General features: G+C 44.0%; 1 protein-coding gene across 1 annotated transcript in view; it reads left to right on the forward strand.

Annotated features, from left to right (window-relative positions):
• The first annotated feature begins 431 nt into the window (after positions 1-431).
• LOC118841154 (cardiotrophin-2-like) overlaps positions 432-20,614 on the forward strand; it is a 28,119-nt gene continuing 7,936 nt past the window's right edge. The window contains exons 1-2 of the mRNA XM_036748552.1: positions 432-734; positions 1,455-1,558. Of these exons, the coding sequence (XP_036604447.1) occupies positions 432-734; positions 1,455-1,558 (407 nt within the window). The remainder of the gene's footprint in view (positions 735-1,454; positions 1,559-20,614) is intronic.

Consider the following 20,614-nt stretch of genomic DNA (forward strand, 5'->3'; position numbering starts at 1 on the left):
CCCCTCCCCCGCAATCGCCCCTAAGAAGAAATAAATTTAAATAAATTTGAATAAAACCCCCCTCGAGTAGGAGGAAGGGAGGGAGGGAGGAAGGGGGAGGGGAGGGGGGAGGGGGCAGTTGGGGTGTCTCAGCCCCCCCGGCCCCCTGGCCCCGCGCTGCTCCGGCCCCGGGCCCCAGCCGCCTCTCTCATCCCTCCTCAGCTCCTTCCTCCTTCCTCCTCTCCTCCCCCTCCTTCTCTCCTCCTTCTTCCCTCCCTCCTTCCCTCCCTCCCTCCTTCCTTCTTCCAGGCCAACCCCTCCCCCTTTTCCCCCTACACCTCCACCTTCCTGGAATGAGGCGCGCGGAGCACGACGGGTATTGTAGTCTTCTAGCCCTCGGGGCAGTCGTGGGAGACAATGGAACGCCGGAGAGGGCAAAAACTACATAGGAGATGGCGGCCAACGGGTCCGGCTGGGGACCTCCCTGCAAGCCAAGGACGACGGGAATTGTATTCCAACAGGCCCTGAGAGTTTCATTGGGGAACACAGAACGGGAACAAGAACAGGGACTACAAACAAGATGGCATCTTCCTCCGCTCTCCTCTCCAAGATCTCAGCCTCTTTTCCTCTACAATCCCCTGCGCGTGTGGGACCCGACGGGAGTCTCAGGCCGTCCACTTCCTTTCCTCTCCAGTTATCCCTGTCAGGAACAATGGAGAAAGGTGAAGACGGATAAGGACTACGTGCAAGATGGCGTTAGGGGGGACTAACTGGCTCGCCTGTCGCGCGGGGTGCGATAGGAATAGTAGTCCGCTAGCTTGCAACAATACTTAAAGACAACGAACCCGGAAAAGAGATAAAACTACAACCAAGATGGCGACCGAGACTGACACTCCCCGCCGCCTCTTTTTAGTTCTATCTCTCACTCACCACCAGTATCAAAAAAAAAAATACGATAGCGCAAGGCACGACGGGAATTGCAGTTTTATAGACTCCACCTCTTTTCTCCGGCGGAGACAATGGAAAAGGGAATGGGGCGGGGACTATAGGCAAGATGGCGGCAAAAAGATATATGAAACGAGCATTTATGGGTTTTTTGGGAGTTGTAGTCTGAAGTCCACGGCTACTCATTTCAGACCTGTGAAAAAAGGACTCTAGCGAAGATGGTGGCATAAGCGGTCTTTACCTGCGCGGTGTATGCTGGGAGGCGTAGTATCTTCCTTAGCCCCAGGGAGAGGGGTTCGTTGGCCAGTGGAAGATTGCGTCATGGTCGTGACGTAATAGGGAAATCAAACAGGGCAAAAAGGAAAGCGGGTTGGGTCCGCACAGTCTGCTGGGAAATGTAGTCGGCCCCTATTGGCGTCTTAGCGGAGGATGAAGGTCCCAGGCACGGACAGAAGAGAGGCCCACACAGGACACCCTGGGATTTGTAGTTCTTGTGATAATGCGCTGTTCTTTAAAGGGGTTTCTTAAAGGTACAGCGCAAGATCCAAGCAGTCCCTCCTTCAAGGTCTGACCTTCCGTGTGTGACGACCCGGGAAGGGAGCCGCCAGGTGCTTGCCTCTCCCAATGCCCTACGGTGAAGCGTACCTCCCCCGCTCCCCCCAGGGCTGCTGTGGGAGTGGCAGGCTCAGCTGTTTGTGCTCCGGTCCAGTGAATTTCCAAGCCCAAGTGCTTTCTCTATGAGACAGAGAAGTTCTTCCTTATAGCAGAGCAAAGGTGTCCAAATATGCAATCTGTGGCCCTCAGGTCACTGGGAGAGGATGAGCAAGTACTTGGGATCTGTACCTCTGGTTGGCCCCCACCCACGGAGCGAAAAAAACAAACAAAAGCTAGCGCAGAGGAACAGCGATGATGACGTTTGTATTTGAATAGTTTGCTTTATAAAAGGAGTTTTCCGCATGTCTGGGGACTAGGGGACAAGGTCTTTGCAGACACAGCTGGAATACCAACAGTGGATCCTGCGGCACCGCCCCCGCCTCCCACGCTCCAGTACACTCACTCACTCGCGCGCGCACGCGCACGCACGCACACTCTCACTAGCGATGTTTTGGCGCCGCCTTGAGGTTAATAAGAACTTCCATAACCTTTGCACAGTAGGCTTCTTTCGGATGGGAGGCGCAGTGTTTATTCCCAGCCTCTGAACGCTCTTTTGGAAAGGTTTAGAGGGTAGGGGAGGCAAGCCTTCTCCATGAGGTGAAGAAGAAGTAAGAGAAAAGCAGACAGTACTAACACTAGAAGGACTAGACGCACCAAGTGATGCAAAAATTTTATTACAATTTGCTTTGAAATCAAAAATGTTCATCCCATCCCTCTTTTCTTTCCCTTATGGATTAAAAAATGCACTGTATCAATTGACACAGCTTGGTCCTTCAAGGTATTGTTAAATTTCGGTCTTTTTAATATTAAACACCCTCCGTGAAAAGAAAAAAGGAAGTTTATCAAAGCAACCATGGGAAGAGTTCTTTTGGGTGTCACATACATATAATCTAGGTAAGGGGTGGGGAGCCTGAAGCCTCGAAGCCACATGTAACCTTCTAGGTCCTTGGGTGGCTTTTTGACTGAGTCCAAGTTTTACTGAACAAGTCCTTTTTTTTTTTTTTTGGAGGGGGGAAGACAGGGCAATTGGGGTTAAGTGACTTGCCCAAGGTAACACAGCTAGTAAGTGTGTCAAGTGTCTGAGGTCAAATTTGAACTCAGCTCCTCCTGACTCCAGGGCCAGTGCTCTACTCACTGCGCCACCTAGCTGCCCAGCAACAAAGCCCTTTATTAAGGGATTTGTTCTGTGAGGTTTGGATTGAGTCAAAGGGTGGTACTTGAGGACCTAGAGGCCACAGGTTCCCCACCCCTGATTAGATTCATTATTGTGGGGACTCCAGCTACCAAATCACCAGACCATCAAATGCAAACATGACTTAGTAGGTAAGTCTTAGGCAGTTGCCTGAGGGACATAGCAGTAAAATGACTTGCCCAGGGTCAACTAGCTAAGAAATGTCAGATACTAAATTCAAATCCATGATTCAAGACCAGCATTCTATCTACTCGCCCTTGCCAACTACCTACATTTATGTGTGTTTATTTTTACATGTTTTTGCATGTATTTATGGCTCCTCCCAGAAAAAGGGTTCCTGCTCTGTACTCATCCTGGAGGCAGCCTGACCCTAAAGAGAAGAGTCAGGTTTTTCTTTCACTTTATCTGTCTCTCTCTAGTTCATTGTTCCAGGGAAAATCTCTAAACAATTCTTAGGTATGGTGTATGTCTATTATCTTCCCATAAGTGGGCTAAAGGGGTCCCTTCTCATAAACATGTCTAATATACAAAATAGACATCAGATATAGGACTGCAATTTATTTCCTCTACCCAGGATGCATTGGGAGACCTTGGCCCTTTTAGGCTAAGGCCTTTTCAGATTCTCACTTAGAGTGAGGTAAAGCCCATTCAGTGAATAGGCCTCTTTAAGAAGTGAGTCAAGAAATGGCCCCTTTAATTAGAAAAAGAGGGAAAAACAACCCAGCTGGGAGAGGAAGACCCTCAGGGTTGCTATTCCAAAGAGAAACAGTTACCATGGACATTTGCTGTAAGCCAGGACGGCCCGAAATACAGCCATTAAGTGAAGCTTGGGCAGGGACTTATTGTGGTCCAATCCATGAGCTTGAGAGTGAACTGGGTTTAAGGTTTTGTGAAAGAGAAAGAAAGAGAGAGAGAGAGAGAGAGAGAGAAGGGGAGGAGGGAAGGAAGAAAGGAAGTAAGGAAGGAAGGTAGGAAGGAAGGAAGGAAGGAAGGTAGGAAGGAAGGAAGGAAGGACAGATGGCTCTGGAGGAAAAAGTGAGGCTGGTGACCTCGCACAACCCTCCCTCACTCAAAGTCAAGTGCAAGTCATGTCAAGTGATGTCATGGTCCTCTTCAAAAAGGAAAGACAAACACAATTTCCTCTACCAGCGAAGAAAAGCATACAACACAAAAGACATAAGCATACATTAACAAATATTGTAAAGGAAAAAATGGCGGTTCATCACCATCATATAATTTCCCTAAAACATAAAGGTATTTTGTGGTACTGCTGGACAAATATTTCACTTTTGCCTCACCCTTGTGCTGTCTAAGGTCCAGGTCTGCTGGCTACTCAGGCACATCCCTGTAGTCCCTTCATGGTCTGGACAACCTTTTTTTTTTTAATTAATTTATTTATTTTTAGTTTTTAACATTCACTTCCATAAGATTTTGAGTTTTGAATTTTCTCCCCTACACTCTCCTGCCCCCTCCCCAAGACAGCGTGAAATCTGATATAGGCTCTACTTACATGTTCATATTAAACATTTTCACATGAGTCATGATGTAAAGAAGAACTAATGGGAAGAACCAGGAGAAAGAAGAAACAAAACAAAACAACAAAAGAAAAGAAAGCAAATAATATGCTTCCATCTGCATTCAGACTCCAAAGTTCTTTCTCTGGACATGGACGGTATTTACCATTGTTAGTCTTTTGGAGTTGTCTTAGATCCTTGCATTGCTGAGAAAAGCTAAGTCTATCAAAGTCAGTCACTGCACAATGTGGCTGTCACTGTGTACAATGTTCTCCTGGTTCTGCTCATTTCACTCAGCATTAGTTCATATAAGTCTTTATAGGTTTTTCTGAAGTTTGCCTGCTCATCATCTCTTATAGCACAATAGTATTGCGTTACATTCATATACCACAACTTGTTGAGCCATTGCCCAATTGATGTACATCCCCTCAATTTCCATTTCTTTGTCATCACAAAAAGAGCTGCTATAAATATTTTTGTACATGTAGGTCCTTTTCCCATTTTTATGCTCTCTTCAGGATATAGACCTAGAAGTACTGGGTCAAAGGGTATGTACAATTTTATAGCCCTTTAGGCATAGTTCCAAATTGCTCTCCAGAATGATTAGATCAATTCACAACTCCAACAACAATATATTAGTATTCCAATTTTCCCACATCTTCTCCAACATTTACCGTTTTCCTGTTTTGTCATGTTAGCCAATCTGATAGGTGTGATGTGGTATCTCAGAGTTGTTTGACTTTTGTAACAACAATGTTGCTAGCAGCTGCTGTGGTTGTGTAAGACCAATAACACCAGCACACAGAAGGGCTGCCAACACAGATTCTTTGATCTGCTTTTTTAAGGAAAGCAACTTTAAGGGGTTAACAATCTCAGTTTAATTAAACATACATATATCATTCACTTAGTTCAGGGGGAAAAGATCAGTCCCCTGAACTTCAGGGCAAATACAAACAGAAATTACAAGCATACATTATAAACAGAGCAAATAACACAAACCAGTCTATCCATAAGCAATAGTTACCAGAGAAGCACCAACATCTGGGTTATCAAGGGGGGTAGGCACTGTTTCAACAGCTTGCCCAGAGTCTCATCACTCATACCCCCAAAGGCAAAATGCTTACCTCAGAAGTCTTACACCCAGTTCAGGACCCTGAGGGCTGGGGCCAACTTAGCATTTAGGGTATGGGAAAGTGCTTCAATCACTGCACCACATCATATACAAATCAATGACTCTTGATGGCCCCAGTGCAGAGAAGCTCTCCAAGACAAAAGATCCCACTTTACCTGCCCCATTCAAACAAAGGCTAGACTCATTAAAGGCACCTGATAGCCTTAGCATCACAAAAGAGAAGAACAGCAAAAAGTCCTGCCCTGATTACCATTACAGCTTTGCATTTCTCTAATCAATAGTGATTTGAAGCATTTTTTCATAGGACTATAGATAGTTTTTATTTCTTCCTCTGCAAACTTCCTTTTCATATTCTTTGACCAACAGTCTGGACAATCATCTGGACAACCATCACTGAATCTGCCATTGACTCATTTACCCAAGTACTTTCTAACGCATAACTCTAACCAAGATTGGAAACATCTGTATCAGGATTGCTGGTTTATACTCTCATAATCAATCAAGGAGAATACACAAAGCAAAAGGGTCAACCAAGTTGTTAGTGTTCTTTGTCTCCCTTAATGTTCCTTATACTGTAATTGTATATACTTATTGTATACGTCCCCCACCCCGAGAAAAATATAAGCTTCATGAAGTCAGGTATAATTAAATTTGTGTCTTTATATCTTCAGTACCTAGCATAGTGTCCTGAAAATAATAGTTGCTTAATAAATGATTATTGAATTAAATTGAATCCTTATAAGTTAACCAGTCATAAAGTCTCTTTATTCTTTCCTTCATAACATCTTTCCCATTCATCCCTTCCACTCTATTCTGAGTCCAATGACCTTAGATCAAGCCCTGGTAATTTCCTGCTGGTAGTATAGTGACAGCTTCCTATCTAATCTCTCATTTCTTTAATCTTTATTTCAAAGGTTGCCCAAGATTCTTTCTAATCTACAAGACTGGCCTTGTTTTTCACCTGCTCAAAAAAATTTAGTGGCTCTCCATAGTTTATAAAATAAAATGTTAACCTTCAGCCTGGCATTCAAAGACAATCTTTTTCTTAACCATTCTACTAAACATTATTCAGGAAACAAGAGTATATACTTCCTTATAGTATTTTTTCTTATAGTATTCTTCTATTTCTTATAGGATTTTAAAATTTTCTTTCTTATTTATTATTTTATTTGTTTGTTTATTATTTTCCATTACTCCCCTATGTGGACCTATCAAGTCAATCTTCCTATGGCTCTACAAATAGGCTATCCTCATTCTTCACCACCAACCCTTTGCTTAATTTATTTCCGCGCCCCTCTCCCCGGAATGGCTCTTTCCCCTCCTCTCTGCTCATCCAAATCCTATCCCTTCTTTTAATCCCTATTCTATCTAACAGCTCTCTGACCATCCCAGTTGGTGGAGGTGGGGGGGGCAGTGTAATAAATGTAAATGTAGTAAATGTATAACAGTTGGCTCTCCAGAAAAAAGAAATGTACTCATGACAACCTTTTAAGTTTAATCCTATGCATTATTAGTATTGTCTCCATCACTTTCTAAAGTCTAGACAGCCAACAAAATAAGTCAAGCCCTGATTTACAGCACTTGCTGATTTCTGAGGTGTAAAGGCTTACATTGAAAATTTAACAATAGTCTTTCAGGAGCCAGTGTGAGCAGGCTCCAGTACAACCTTGGACATATTATACTATACATATATACAATATAGGGAGAAATAGCTAGATCCTAGAACAGCTATAGAGATAGAGATAAAGATGGATAGTCAAGTGAATTCAGAGTTGTTTTAATAATTGGACTCAAATGAAGAGGTTTAAGGTTGAGGGGTGCTTGGCACCCCGAAATATTGACGCACCGGGTCCTGCCGAAAGAATTCGACTCAAGCCTTCTCAGCCAAGGGAAAAGACAAAGTTTATTAGGGATTCACCACAACGGGCTGTCTTAAGAAATCCCCCCACCTTGTGACGCCTGTTTCCACAAGCGGGCCAGATTCAACCTACTGAATTAGATTGAATCTGAGCACCTTCATGGAGGCAAGATGGAGATCATATACACAAAGACTGTAGGAGGGATTGAGGGGTGGTCTGGGGTGACTAGAGGAGGGGTCCAGGGAGGGTCTTGAGGGGAAGTCCAAGGAGGGCAAGGTGAGGTAATGGGATTAAGGGTGGGAAGCAGCTGAACAACAAAGGGCAAGGCTAGGTAGAGACCTGGGCCCAATGATAATTCGAGGCTTGTGGCCCTAGGGGAAGGCCAGATCCAGCTGGAAGATTCAAGGACAGCTCAAGGGGGCTCCCAGAGACTGAATTCCAGATTCAAGGGGGTTCCCAGAGACTGTGCCCTCATCACAAAGAGTTGTCATTAATTGGTCAATATCAACTTGGAGGGAGATCTCCAATGGCGTGAACTGGGGATTGGTGCCTAACCCTGTGGTATTCAACATTTTTATCAACTTCTTAGATGTAGGCAGAGATGGTATGTCTATCAGATTAGAAGATGATGCAGAGCTCTGTAGGGCACCTGACATGTTCAATAACAAAACTCTATATCCAAAAAGATCTTGACACACTAGAGCATTGAATTTTCTAATGAGATGAAATGTAATAGGGACAAATATAGAGCCTTGCACTTAGGTTTAAAACGACCAACTTTACAAGCATAAGCCTGGGAAAGGGAAGACATATCCAGACAGCAGTTCTTGCATGTGTATGTGTGAAAGGGAAATCTGAGAAAATACAACACTTTTTGTAGTAGCAAAGACCTGGAAACAAAGCAGATACCCATTGTGGAAAATATTATACTATTTTATATCATTTCTAATTTCAACTAGACCCAGAGCCTGAATTAATGAGTAACTGGATGAAGATCCAGGACCTAGGCTTCTTTGTTCTCTCTAAAAGTTTGCTCAGGTAATAATACCCTTACCACTGTCAACAAGGCCAGATACCTGTTAGCCATTAAGGGATGAGACCCTTAGATAACACCAAGAGAGATTACCTTGCTTAATATTCTACAGGTATATACTATGTTATGGAATGTAATGAGACACAAAGACGCTGGGCTGTAGTCTCAACTGACTTTTGTTAACATCCTTTACAACTCTGTTCAATTAAGGAAAATCCTCTTCTTGTATCATGGTTAAACATACATGGGGGTCATAAAAATGAGGTCATACAGGCTTGCTAGCTCTGCTAAAATAACGCCTATAAGTTTTCTCATTGCTTTGTTCAGGCAGTCAGAGTTTACGCTCTGACTCCTTGTACGTACAAGTAAGCTAGCTTCGCTATGCTTTAAGGGAAAATAATAAACAACATGGATTTTTCTATCACCTAGCTCTGTTGTTTCCTTCAACCAAATTTTCAGGTTTAACACCATCAACTGGGCAAATTATGGCACGTGGAATAGAATTTTACTGTATAATGGGGTTTGGAGCATGCCTAAATTGCCTAACGTGTCTTTATCTACCATGTGAGAGTGGTCTCCTTTGATCTGATAAGCAGCCAGAACAGACTTCATCTTCAAAAATGTCCAAACTAAGAAAGTCTCTCTTTCCTGTGCCCTCTTTCCTGCTTCATCCAAAGGGTGAATATCACAGTTCACCCAGAGCCCTGGTGCTATGAACTGCATTGAAAGAGGAGATACCTTCCCCCACCCTCTACCCCTTTTACCTGGCTTGGAGAAATGAGTCTGAGGTCTCTGTTTGACCTCAGTTTTGGGTACCAGGAGTTTGAGCCATGGCAACCTTGGAGTCAAGATTGCAGGCAGGATATTACAGCCAGATAGCCTGGCAAGGAAACCTGAAGAAAGCAGGGTAGCTGGGGTTCTAGCCCAAGGTGGGCTTTGGACTTGGAACTAGGGCTATGTGCTATATGGAAACTGAGCTAAGTCATTAACCTAATCTCCCTTTCCCATTGACTGGGATGGTATGGGGGGTGGGGTGGGGAGGGGATTATGCTACCCATGTGTTAATGGGATTAAATTTGATTAAATTTGTATATTTGCTATTATACCTTTTTAAAGTAAATATTTCTTTGTAAAAGCTAGTCCAATTGTTAATGGCTAAATATAACTGGGGTACAGGGGACCATCCCCTAACTTGGTAGAAAACCATTGGCAGGGGCTGGAGCCATTTGCAGAAAGCCTCGATATCCCAAAGCCCTGTAAGGACTGTGTATGTGTTGGGGGGGCGGGCCAGCTGAAATATGATATACCTGGCCTTCAGGCAGTGGGAGCCAGGGCAGTCAGTGTTAACTGCATTGTAAAAGAGGATATGTATGATTAATATGGAGGAGCATGGGAAGACGTACATGAACTGATGCAGAGTGAAGTAATCAGTGCAAACTCCTGCTGCTGCCAGTCAGTTTCAGCCAATGTCCTACAGATCTTTTGAATTTAAAAGGTCATCTCCAAGCCTGGACTCACTCACCTCAAAATCACTATTCCAGCTGTTGTGCTGTTTTTCTCTCAATTATCAAATCATATGTATTCTGGGAGCTCCTATCAGATCTGACTACTTCTACAGCTGCCAACTTGTGGATGGACTCCTTGATCCTTCTGTCACATCTGCCCCTGATCCCAAGTGGACATCTGAGCCCATAGGACACCTTGCCCTCCGATTTCAAAGGAGCCTGAAGGGGACAGCATCAGACGCAGGCAGCCCCTCCCGAGACTCTGGACCTGGACCAGAACCTGTATGAAGGACAACTCTCTTTCTGAGTCCCTTGCGTTCCCAAGACTGTTTACTTGTACCTTTGGTGTCTTTAGCTTATTTTACTTAAGTTCTCTAGTTTCCCCATTGAGCTACCTACTGATCCCCCTTGCAACTTGCTTTCCCTGCTTGTTTACAAGTAGTTTATAATTACTGTCCATCTCTGGGGATGTCCAAACACAGAAAGAAAAAACCTGAATCCACCTAGATAAGGATTTTTAGAACTTTTAAGGTAGAGGTTTTTTCCTTAATTGGTCTTCAGGCGAAACCTTCAGTTTGCCTTTGACCAAAAGGGGGAAATGTGGAATGTTTTATACCATTTTGTATATACCATTAATGAGTAACTGGAAGAAGATCCAGGACCTGGGCTTCTTTGTTCTCTAAACTTTGCTCAGGAAATACCCCTACCTCTGTTGACAAGGCCAGATCAGACTTACTTAAGGATATTTTTCCCTTGTTAGTCATTGAGGGATGAGACCCTAATCCTGAGAGGAGCACCTTGCTTGATATTTTACAGGTATATACTTTAACTGACTCTTGTCTTTACAAACTTTTCACTTGGCATGTTGATGAAGGGAGAGCACCGGCTTTGGGAGTCCTAATGCAGTCCTTAGTTGCCTAAGCCAGTTGCCTGTTTTAAAAACAATTAGACTCCCTGGCTGCTACAGCCACTCTAATTGAAGAAGCTTCTGAATTTCTGCCTGAAGCCTTGCCCTCTATTGTTACTATATGCAAGCCTTCAGTTACTTCCCAAATCCCTGCTTTACAGGATGCGTTTAGGGAATTTTTACTGCAAGTTTTTCACCTGGCACTAGCCTAAGCTGATATTGAGTGATTTTCAGGGGACCAATGTCCCCCCTGGCTCACCACCCTGCTAGCACTTTGGCTGGCCCCCCCTTCATTTTATTGATCCTGTCTGTAACTATAGGTTCCTGATTACTTTCTTATATCCCCAACCTTATTCGTTCTCATGTTAATTCTGTCCCTGTCTTAGTGGCCCAAACCTCAGGTGCTCTGAATCAAGTCATTCCTTTTCAAATATTTGAAATGTTCCATAAAAGAAGTGGGAGATGTGATACCTGAGTAGCCAGCTATTGCTAAAAAACCCTGCCCCAGCCCCTAACTGCAAACCCCAGTCTGCATAAAAAAAAAAAAAAAACAGACTTAGTTCCTGCCGTTTGGCGAGTGTCCTGGGCCCCTAAGACATTTCCAAGGAATGTAAGCTAATTACCAGGATGGTGATGAGGGTTTGGGGTGAGAGGTGCTTGACACCCCAAAGTACCTACACGCCGGGTCCTGCCGAAAGAATTCGACTCAAGCCTTCTCAGCCAAGGGAAGGGATAAAGTTTATTAAGAGTTAGCCAAATAAGCCTGCCCCGAGAGATCCCACCCCTTGCAACGCCTGTAAGGAAAAAGGGCCAGACCCATCTGAGCTAGATTGGTTCTGACCACCTTCATGGAGGCAAGATGGAGATTATATACACAAAGGTTGTGGGAGGGATTGAGGGGTGGTCTGGGGTGACCAGAAGAGAGGTCTAGGGAGGGACTTAAGGATGAGGTCAGACTCCAGGGTGGGGGAAATAGCTGAAGGCTATATGGAAATGACAACCCATCAAGGGCTGGGGTAGCCAGCTAGGGTATAGATATTTTGATCAGGATTAAGGATGGGAAACAGGATTAAGGGTGGGAAACAGCTGGACAATGGACACTGGGCAAGGTAGGCATTTGGGCTTAATGGTTGTAGCCTCAGGCCAATGCCAGGTCAGTGGGAAGATTCAAGGAGAGTTCAAGGGTTCAAGGGGTTCCCAGAGACTGTGCCCTCATCAATGGAAGCCTTGGCTCTAGACATTATCTTGAATTATATGACTTTTGCCTTATCTTGAGCCTTCCTAGCTTCAAGAGTTGGAGACAGAGATCCTGGGTTGTAATTCCAATTGACACTTTGTCAACTATCTGATATGTTGTATTTACAATCTATTCAGGAGGTTCCTATATTGTATCATGGTCATAAAAAGCGAAATAACACAGGCTTGCTGAGTCTGCAAAGTAACATATGTAAACTTCAAGAGATAATTAAGCACTGAATCCTGTATTGTCTATATAAACTACCCTCTCCATTTAAACGTGGTCATTTGATTTGGGAATTTTCCCCGAATGACCGCTGGCTAATAAACTTCTCCATTCAAAACTTATACTCTGTGGCGTGTCTCACTTGCTTCTGGTATAACACAGCATCCACATTCAGGAAAGAAATCCAAAATGGAAGAGGCAGCTAGAGCTCTAACATCCCTTCTTAGGCTTTGTAGGCAGGACATACAATTTAGCTCCCATGTGCTTCTGGGATGGGAAAATGAGTGAACTGCCCTTCCCCCGCCCCTCATGGGAAGTCTCAGAGTTATGTAATGTCACCTGAAGAATCAAAGGAAGAGAGAGCCAGAGGGCAGAATTACTGCCTTTTTAAAAGGTTCACTGAGTCATCCTCCCCCCCCCCCACCCCTACCCCCCACCCCTGCAGCTGAGTGACCAATAAGGAGATTACTTTGTCATCTCCAAAGTGCCTAAACTGAGCTCAAACACATGGTCAGCCAGAAGCGGTTAGGGAAGCTTTGTGTTAGAGGCCCAGTTACAACTAAAACATTATAAATGGAAAGACCAACAAACAAAACAATCCGAAATGAATGTTGTGAAAGTATAACGACCAATTTCGGCCTTAAAGAACAGATATGAGTATGCACCTCCCTTCTTTCTTTTCAAAGGTGAAAGACTATGGGTACGGAACACTACATATAATTTGGGATTCTGTTGCTATATTGGTTAGTATTGCTGAACTGTTTTTTTTCTGTTTTATTTATGATAAGGAATGGCTTTCTAGGAGGGGAAAAGTGATATATACTAGGAAGTGAAAATAATATAAAAAGATGTATCAATAATACTTTTTTTTTTCTAAAAAAGATTTGAGGAATTTAATGCATGAATCAGCAGTGCAACATGGCAGCCAAAAAGGGAGGAGGGAGGGAAGGGAGCAAGGATTTATTAAGTACCTACTATACACCAAACATTTTACAAATATTATCTCATTTGATCCTCATATTCATATGAGGTAGGTGCTATTATTATCCCCGTGTTACATAAAACAAGACTGAGGTTAAGTGACTTGCCCAGGGTCACACAGTATCTAAGGTCAAATTTGAACTCAGGTCTTCCTTACTTTAGCACTCTATCCACTGCACACTTAGCTGCCTTAAAAAAATAATAATGATATCCTAAACTAGAATCAATGTCTAGGAAGAGGGAAGTAATGGTTCCACTCTGTCCCCGTCAGGAATCATTTGAAGTATTGTGTTGAGTTTTGTACACCACATTTAGAGTTTACATAGATAAGCTAAAGTCCATCTTACCAGAATAGGTGATAGGACTGAGAATATGCCTTATGAGAATTGGTTGAGGGAAGTGGGCTGTTTAGTCTGGAGAAAAAAAGTCTTGTTGGGGGAAGAGGGAATAGTAGCTATATTCAAGTACATATACTTGTATATATGTTATATATAGACAATAAAATGTATACACACACACACACACACACACACACACACACACACACACATATATATATGATGAGGGCACAGTCTCTGGGAACCCCTTGAACCCTAGAACTCTCCTTGAATCTTCCCACTCCACCTGGCCTTGGCCTGAGGCTATAACCATTAAGCCCAAATGCCTACCTTGCCCAGTCCTCTATTGTCCAGCTGTTTCCTACCCTTAATCTTGTCTTCCCATTCCTTAAACCTGATCAAAATATCTATACCCTAGCTCTGCTACCCCAGCCCTTTATGGGTTGTCATTTCCATATAGCCTTCAGCTATTTCCCCCACCCTGGAGTCTGACTTCATCCCAGTCCTTTCAAGCTCCTCCTTAGACTCCTCCTTAAGTCCTCCCCTAGACCCCTCCTCTGGCCACCCCAGACCACCCCTCAATCCCTCCCACAACCTTTGTGTATATAATCTCTATCTTGCCTCCATGAAGGTGGTCAGATCCAATCTAGCTCAGATTGGTCTGGCCCGCTTTCCTTACAGGTGTCGCAAGGGGTGGGATGTCTTGGGGGCAGGCCTGTGTGGCTAACTCTTAATAAACTTTATCTTTTCCCTTGGCTGAGAAAGCATGAGTCGAATTCTTTCGGCAGGACCCGGTGTTTCGGTACTTTGGGGTGTCGAGAACCTCTCACCCCAAACCCTCATCATATATATATATATATATATATATATATACACACAGTATATGTCTATGTGGGCAAGAGGTATTTTAGGGCAGAACTAGTGACAATGGGGGAAGGATGCCTAAAGACAGAATTAGACTTAGTAAAAGAAAAACTTTTTCAATAATGTGAACTGTCCCATGTTGGAATGGGCTGCTTTGGGAGGTGGTAGGTTCCTTTTCACTAGAGGTCTTCACAGATAGGTTGGATAGCCGCTTGTCGATGATATTGCAAAGGAAATTCCTATTCAGGGACAAATTGTACTAAATGACTTCTGAGATCCCCTTCGAACTCCTGATTCTGTGTCTTCAAATCATGTCCTCTTTCCCTCCACGTAGCTGGGCATTCCATGGACCAAGCATTGGCCTTAGAGACAGAGGATCTAGATTTGTTGGGGAAACTGAAGTTTGGAGACAGGAAGTGATTTGGTCAGAGTAAATCTAGAGTTGCTGTCGCAATTAGAGGTCAGGTTTCTTGATTCCAATTATAGTATGTATCATGTCCTACTATACGTATCTCTTTCAGGCTGCGCTTCCCAGAAGGCAGTGTCTTCACTATCTTTCTGTTGGTCTTTTCTCAAAGTGGAATATCTACCACCACTATGCTTCATGAAGAGAATAATGGATTTGGGACTAAAGGATGAACCTTAAGCAGACCCACGTTCCTCACTTATGGTCATCCTAGGAGGAGAACTAGACACATACCTCTTAACCAGGGTTGGGAGAACAAGAAGAAAAGAAAATGACTGGACTGATGATTCTCCTCCCTTCCCTAGCCATGTCTATATACTAGATCTAATCCGGGAGGGAACAGGAAAAGACAAGATGGCAGAGGAAGACCACCATATACTCCTTTCACCTCTAGTCTCTCCTCTTTTCATTCCATCCACTTCATAACAATGCCGAATTAGCCTTCTTAGAATACGAGTCACTTTTCTACCAAGGGCCAGAACCATAACTGCCTGCTACTTCAAGTCTAAACTCTATTTAACCTTCAGGGTCTTCCATAATCTGGCCCCACCCATCACTTTGTCTCCCACTGCTCCCCAACATGGGCACTTTGCTCCAGCCAGTCCTGTACCAAGTAAATATGACATGAATACTCTTCTCTTTATAACTTGTTCTATCCACTACCTGGGTTGTCTCTCATGAGACTAGGGCTACTTAAGGCATTCAGGCTGAGGATTCCAGTAGTGTTGCAGTTGGGGATACATGATATCATCTAATTTAGAATGGAAGCACACTAATCTAACCTTGTCATTTTATGTTTGAGGAAACTGAGTCCAAAAGAGGCATCTGTTCTAAGTCATGCAGATGTTAAATAACATAGAGAAGATTTGACCCCAGCTCTTATGACTCCAGATTCAGTGTTCCTTCCATTAACTACATTGTTCCCATACCTATAGAACTGGGATTAGATATAACCTATAAAGTTATGTGTACAGATACCAATAAAGTTGAAGTTATTGATTTTTGTAGTGGTTATTGTCATCATCGTCATCATCATTATTATTAAATAAGTTTTGGGAAAAGTTGATTGAAAGGCAGTGGACTTTGGTAGTAAGGTAAGTGTAAACAAAAAGCAACCTATTAGCCACATTCTTTTTTTTTTTTTGGTGAAGCAGTTGGGGTTAAATGACTTGCATAAGGTCACACAGCTAGTAAGCGTCAAGTGTCTCAGATCAGCTTTGAACTCAGGTCCTCCTGACTCCAGGGCCAATGTTCTATCCACTGGGCCACCTAGCTGCCTCTTTTTTTGGGTTGTTTTGTTGTTTGTTTTGGGTGGGTGTTTTGGTTTTTTTAGTCAATTGGGGTTAAGTGACTTGTCCAGGGTCACATAGCTAGTATCTAAGGTCAAATTTGAATTCAGATCCTCTTGACTCAAGGGCTCTGTCCCCTGTACCTCCTTACTGTCCTAGCCACATTCATTTTTAAAATAAAAAACATTATAAAGAACAAGTATGACCCCAAAATGAGACAGGTAGATCATGTAGTGAGAAGGAGAGTGAACAGATGGCCAGTCTAAATATTCACCCGGTTGTCTAACATATTAAGAAAATATGAGAAGGACCTTCCTCTTCTATGGATAGAAAGACAGGGGCAAGAATCAATTCTAATTGGTAGAAGGGGTTACCACATTAACAAGATCACACAGATCCACCTACCCATCTAAGGAAGAGTTGGGGTGATTAATACCTGTAAAGTCAAGTCCAGCTTTGGAACAGCGAGAGGGGTCAGACTCTCAACTAATAATCTCAATAAATTAGTAGAGACTATGATGTTAAACCTGAAGCAAATCCAGGGTCTGTGTTACTACCAGGATTCCCATCAGCTTGTGAGAAGCAGCATGGTGGGAATGGACAGGGTGCTGGAATTAGTAGTCAGGAAAGCCTGGGCAAAGATCTTGCCTCAGACAATCAGTAGCTGTGTGATCCTAGGCAAGTCAGTTAACCTCTCTGTGTCTTAGTTTCTTCCCCCATAAAATGAGGGGGTTGGATTCAGTGACCTGTAAGGTCCCTTACAGCGCTAAATCTATGAACACTGAAAACAACACGTAGGACTCATCATTAGCACTGCCTTTTTTGAGAGGTTGGGGGAGACGGGGTATCTGGTTTCTTGAGAATCTGTGTGGTCTCAGCTTTCTTGGGACGATCTCTTTTACTGAGGGAGGGAGTAGAGGACAGGAAAAGAGTTTCTGGGACCAGGGGAGACACAAGAATGGAAATAAAACTGGAGGCAAGGGGGTGGGATAGGCCTGGATACAATGGAACCTAGAAAAGGGGAGAGAGAGATGAAAATTAGAGAAAGGGGGTAAAGATGAGTCTCAGAGAGAGGTGAGAACAGGTCTTAGAAGAGGGAAAATAAGGTCTGAGAAATTCCAGAAGACCTAGAGAGAGAAGAGAGGAAGAATCTTAAGACCTAAGACATGAGAAAGAGGGGTGCTGATGTGGTGGGGGAGGAATATCACGTCCAGATCACCAAATGAATAACCTGTAGCCAGGCACCCTAAATTGCCCCCTCCCCTCCTGGCTCCACGTATACCCTTCACCTGTGAATAGGTCCCAGATCGGGTTCCTGCCTCCTTCCCCCTCCTGCCAGCCCCACGCCTCACTGAGCCTTCTCAATGAGTCCAAGCTAATCCCCTGACATCACCTACACCCCCATACAGTCCCCTCAGCAAGAGGCCTGTTTGCCAAAGGGCCAAAGCAATCTCCTAGCCCTTTCTCTTCTCCAGATATCTGGATTCACATAAGCTTCCAAGTATATTATCCATGCTTTTGCACCTGGCTTGCCATCTTGAAGCTGGTTCCCAAGTCACCTTTTTCTTGCCCTGACTTTTCTGAAGTCCTTGATTCTCCAGTTAGACTTCTACTCCCTGGCCTGACCTGTCAGCCCCAAGACCCCAGGAAGCTGGTATCTCTAAGTCCCAGGCAGCTGGCTGCTGTTCCTCCCTTTCCATCCAGCAATGGAGGCCTCAGGGCAGGTAGGATGGGACAGTATCGTGGTCCCAAAGCCTGGATGGGTTTAGGGTGGTGGGCTAGGCACTGGATGACTCCGAGGTTGGGCAATGGGTGACAAATGAACACAGGACCCATTAAGGATCAGGGAGGGGTCTAGGAGAGCAAGATCTCCCCCAATGGCTCCCGGCTTTTTCTAATATGACAATTCTTGTCAAATGACAGAACATTAACTCCTGATAGTAGTACTAATAATATCTGTGGATTGAAAAAATACATGATAACAAAAGGTTACATCCAATGACATGCCAGTGAATTTATATTTTATTAATCACAATGAACTACACATATATTTGAAAAATAGTAATATGTGTGAGATGTTATAGCATGCTTGCTAAACAGATAAAAATGACATGGTTTGATGTGCATGTTGAGTCTCAGACCCCTTGTAGTAATTCAGAGACAAATTCCCCCTCTACTGACCCCGCCCCAACTTCTCAGCCTGTAACCTAAAGGGTGGGAACCACTGCTCTGTTCCAGGGATCCAGCTGCTTTACCCTAGTACTCAAGTTATTAGGGGACCGCTATACGTGCTGTATTTCTGTATCCCCAACAGTAGATAGGAATCACATGGTAGGTATTTGGTGAATTTTTGTGGAATAATTGTTCCCAGCTCAGAATCCAGATGTTCTTGCCCTCCAGGAACCCATTTGCCCTCTTCTCCTTGCCAATAGCCTTCCTAGTTTGCTGGGTGCCAAGGTTGGGGTGGGGGTAGGGTTGGGAGGGTGCTGAAGGACAGAGGAAGCCTATGCTGAGGGGCGGAGTGGAGCCGCCTCTGGGGGAAACCAGATCTCACGACGTGCGGAGCTGCAGGGATCGGGGCAGCCCCATTGTCCCCCATAATCCCCTCCCCGCCCTCAGCCCTCTCCCTCCCTTGCTTCTGGTATTTTACAGACCAGGCAATGGAGGAAGGGTGGGGGGAACCAGGGAAAGCAGGGTTGGGGGCCATGGTCATGCTGTTGGGGAACCCCTTTGCAGCCTCTTTACCTGCCTGTTCCCAGACTCTTTTCTCCTTGGGCTCTCCTTGGCCTCCCCCCCATTCACCCTCTTTCTTTCTCTGTTTTTCCCCCTTCCCTTCTCTCTGTTTCTTCATCTTTGTTGACTCCCCCAAACTTTTCTTCCCATGACATCTCTCACCTTCTACGGTTGTACCAGAAGAGAGCGAGACACACCACAGAGTTTAGCTGGTGGCCATTGGGGTACTGCACCACAAATCAATGGCAATGTGTTGGGGTGACAGCTTGGCTTATATAGGATATGTGGGGGTGCAGGGTGGGGGGAACTGGAACAAAGGTCCTGGCTGATCAAAAGATTCAGTCAGGTTATGGTACTAGTGGGATAATCTCATTTACATTCCTTGGTGGAGTCACGGAGCCCCAGGGACATCTGCTAGAAAGGGTCTGCCTGGGTTATCCTTCAGTGGGATGGTCCTATCTATTGATATTCCTTGGTGGAGTCATGGAGTCCCAGGGGGTTTGCTAAATGCCAAAGATATCTGAGTCCATTGTTTCTGGGGGTGCTTGTCAGTAGCTAGGGGTTTCTCAGGGGTTCCTAATTTTCCTTGTATTACATTCCCCACTTTTTTTTTCATGGGGGGTTTCAAATCCTTGAAAAAGGAAAGACCTGATGGGGCATAGCAATAAAAATTAGGAGGCCAACCAAAACGCTAAGCAGGGGTGACAATAAAAGGAACGCTAGGTCGTTGGCCCCAGGGGAAGGCCAGACCTAGTTGGAAGACTCAAGGAGAGTCCAAGGAGCTTCCCTGGGTACTGTACTCCAGAAATTAAAAAAAAAATGGTAAAAAACATTCCACCTTTCCCCCTTTTTGGTCAAAGGCAAACTGAAAGTTTCGCCTAAGGACCAATTAATCCAATAATAAAATCCCTATCTAGGTGGAGTCAGGTTTTCCCTTTTCTGTATTTGGACATCCCCAGGGATGGGCAGAAATTGTAAACTAATTGTAAGTAAGCAGAGGGAACATAATAAAAATTCAGGAAAACAGTTTTGGGAACACAGGGACTCAGAAGGGAAAAAAACAGGTCTTTGCTCAGGTTCTGGTTCCGGATCCCGTGAGAAAGCCATTTGCATCCTATGCTGTCCCTCTCAGGCTCTTAGAACCGCAGGGCGAGATCTCCTATAGGCCCAGATGTCCACTCCTCACACGGGGTTCCCAGAACGCATGTAATTTGATGAGTAAGAAAAGAAACACAACATAGGTCCCAGCCACGCAGGGCTGAGTCCAAACAATTACAATAAAGTTTTTCCCATAATTCACAAACTGCACAATTACATTGGGTCAGGTACAGACCAATTACCTAGATGACTTACAATAGAGGGGGAGATTTGCATGTCACATGTTTTATATTCATAAATTGGATAACAAGAAAACTTAAACCTGAACCATACAAAGTAATGCAATCATTATTAACAGTCATATATAACATCATAAACTTTTAGCCATGCCATGTCTGTTTGATAGCATTCACAAATAGTTCACAAACCATCCTTAACAAAGCCAAAAATGTTTCTGATTCAATTCCAGCAATTAATTGCACATTTTGTATACAAAGTAACTTTAAATTACAGGCACAATGTTCATTTAAAGCAGTATTTTCAGGGGTCTTTTGGACCTCCTTTTCCATTTGGCTAATTCTGCCTTTCAAGGCATTCTTCTCCTCATTGGCTTTTTGGAGCTCTTTTGCCATTTGAGTTAGTCTATTTTTTAAGGTGTTGTTT

The sequence above is a fragment of the Trichosurus vulpecula genome, chromosome 1 (genome assembly GCF_011100635.1).
Source record: "Trichosurus vulpecula isolate mTriVul1 chromosome 1, mTriVul1.pri, whole genome shotgun sequence".
Lineage (NCBI taxonomy): Eukaryota > Metazoa > Chordata > Mammalia > Diprotodontia > Phalangeridae > Trichosurus > Trichosurus vulpecula.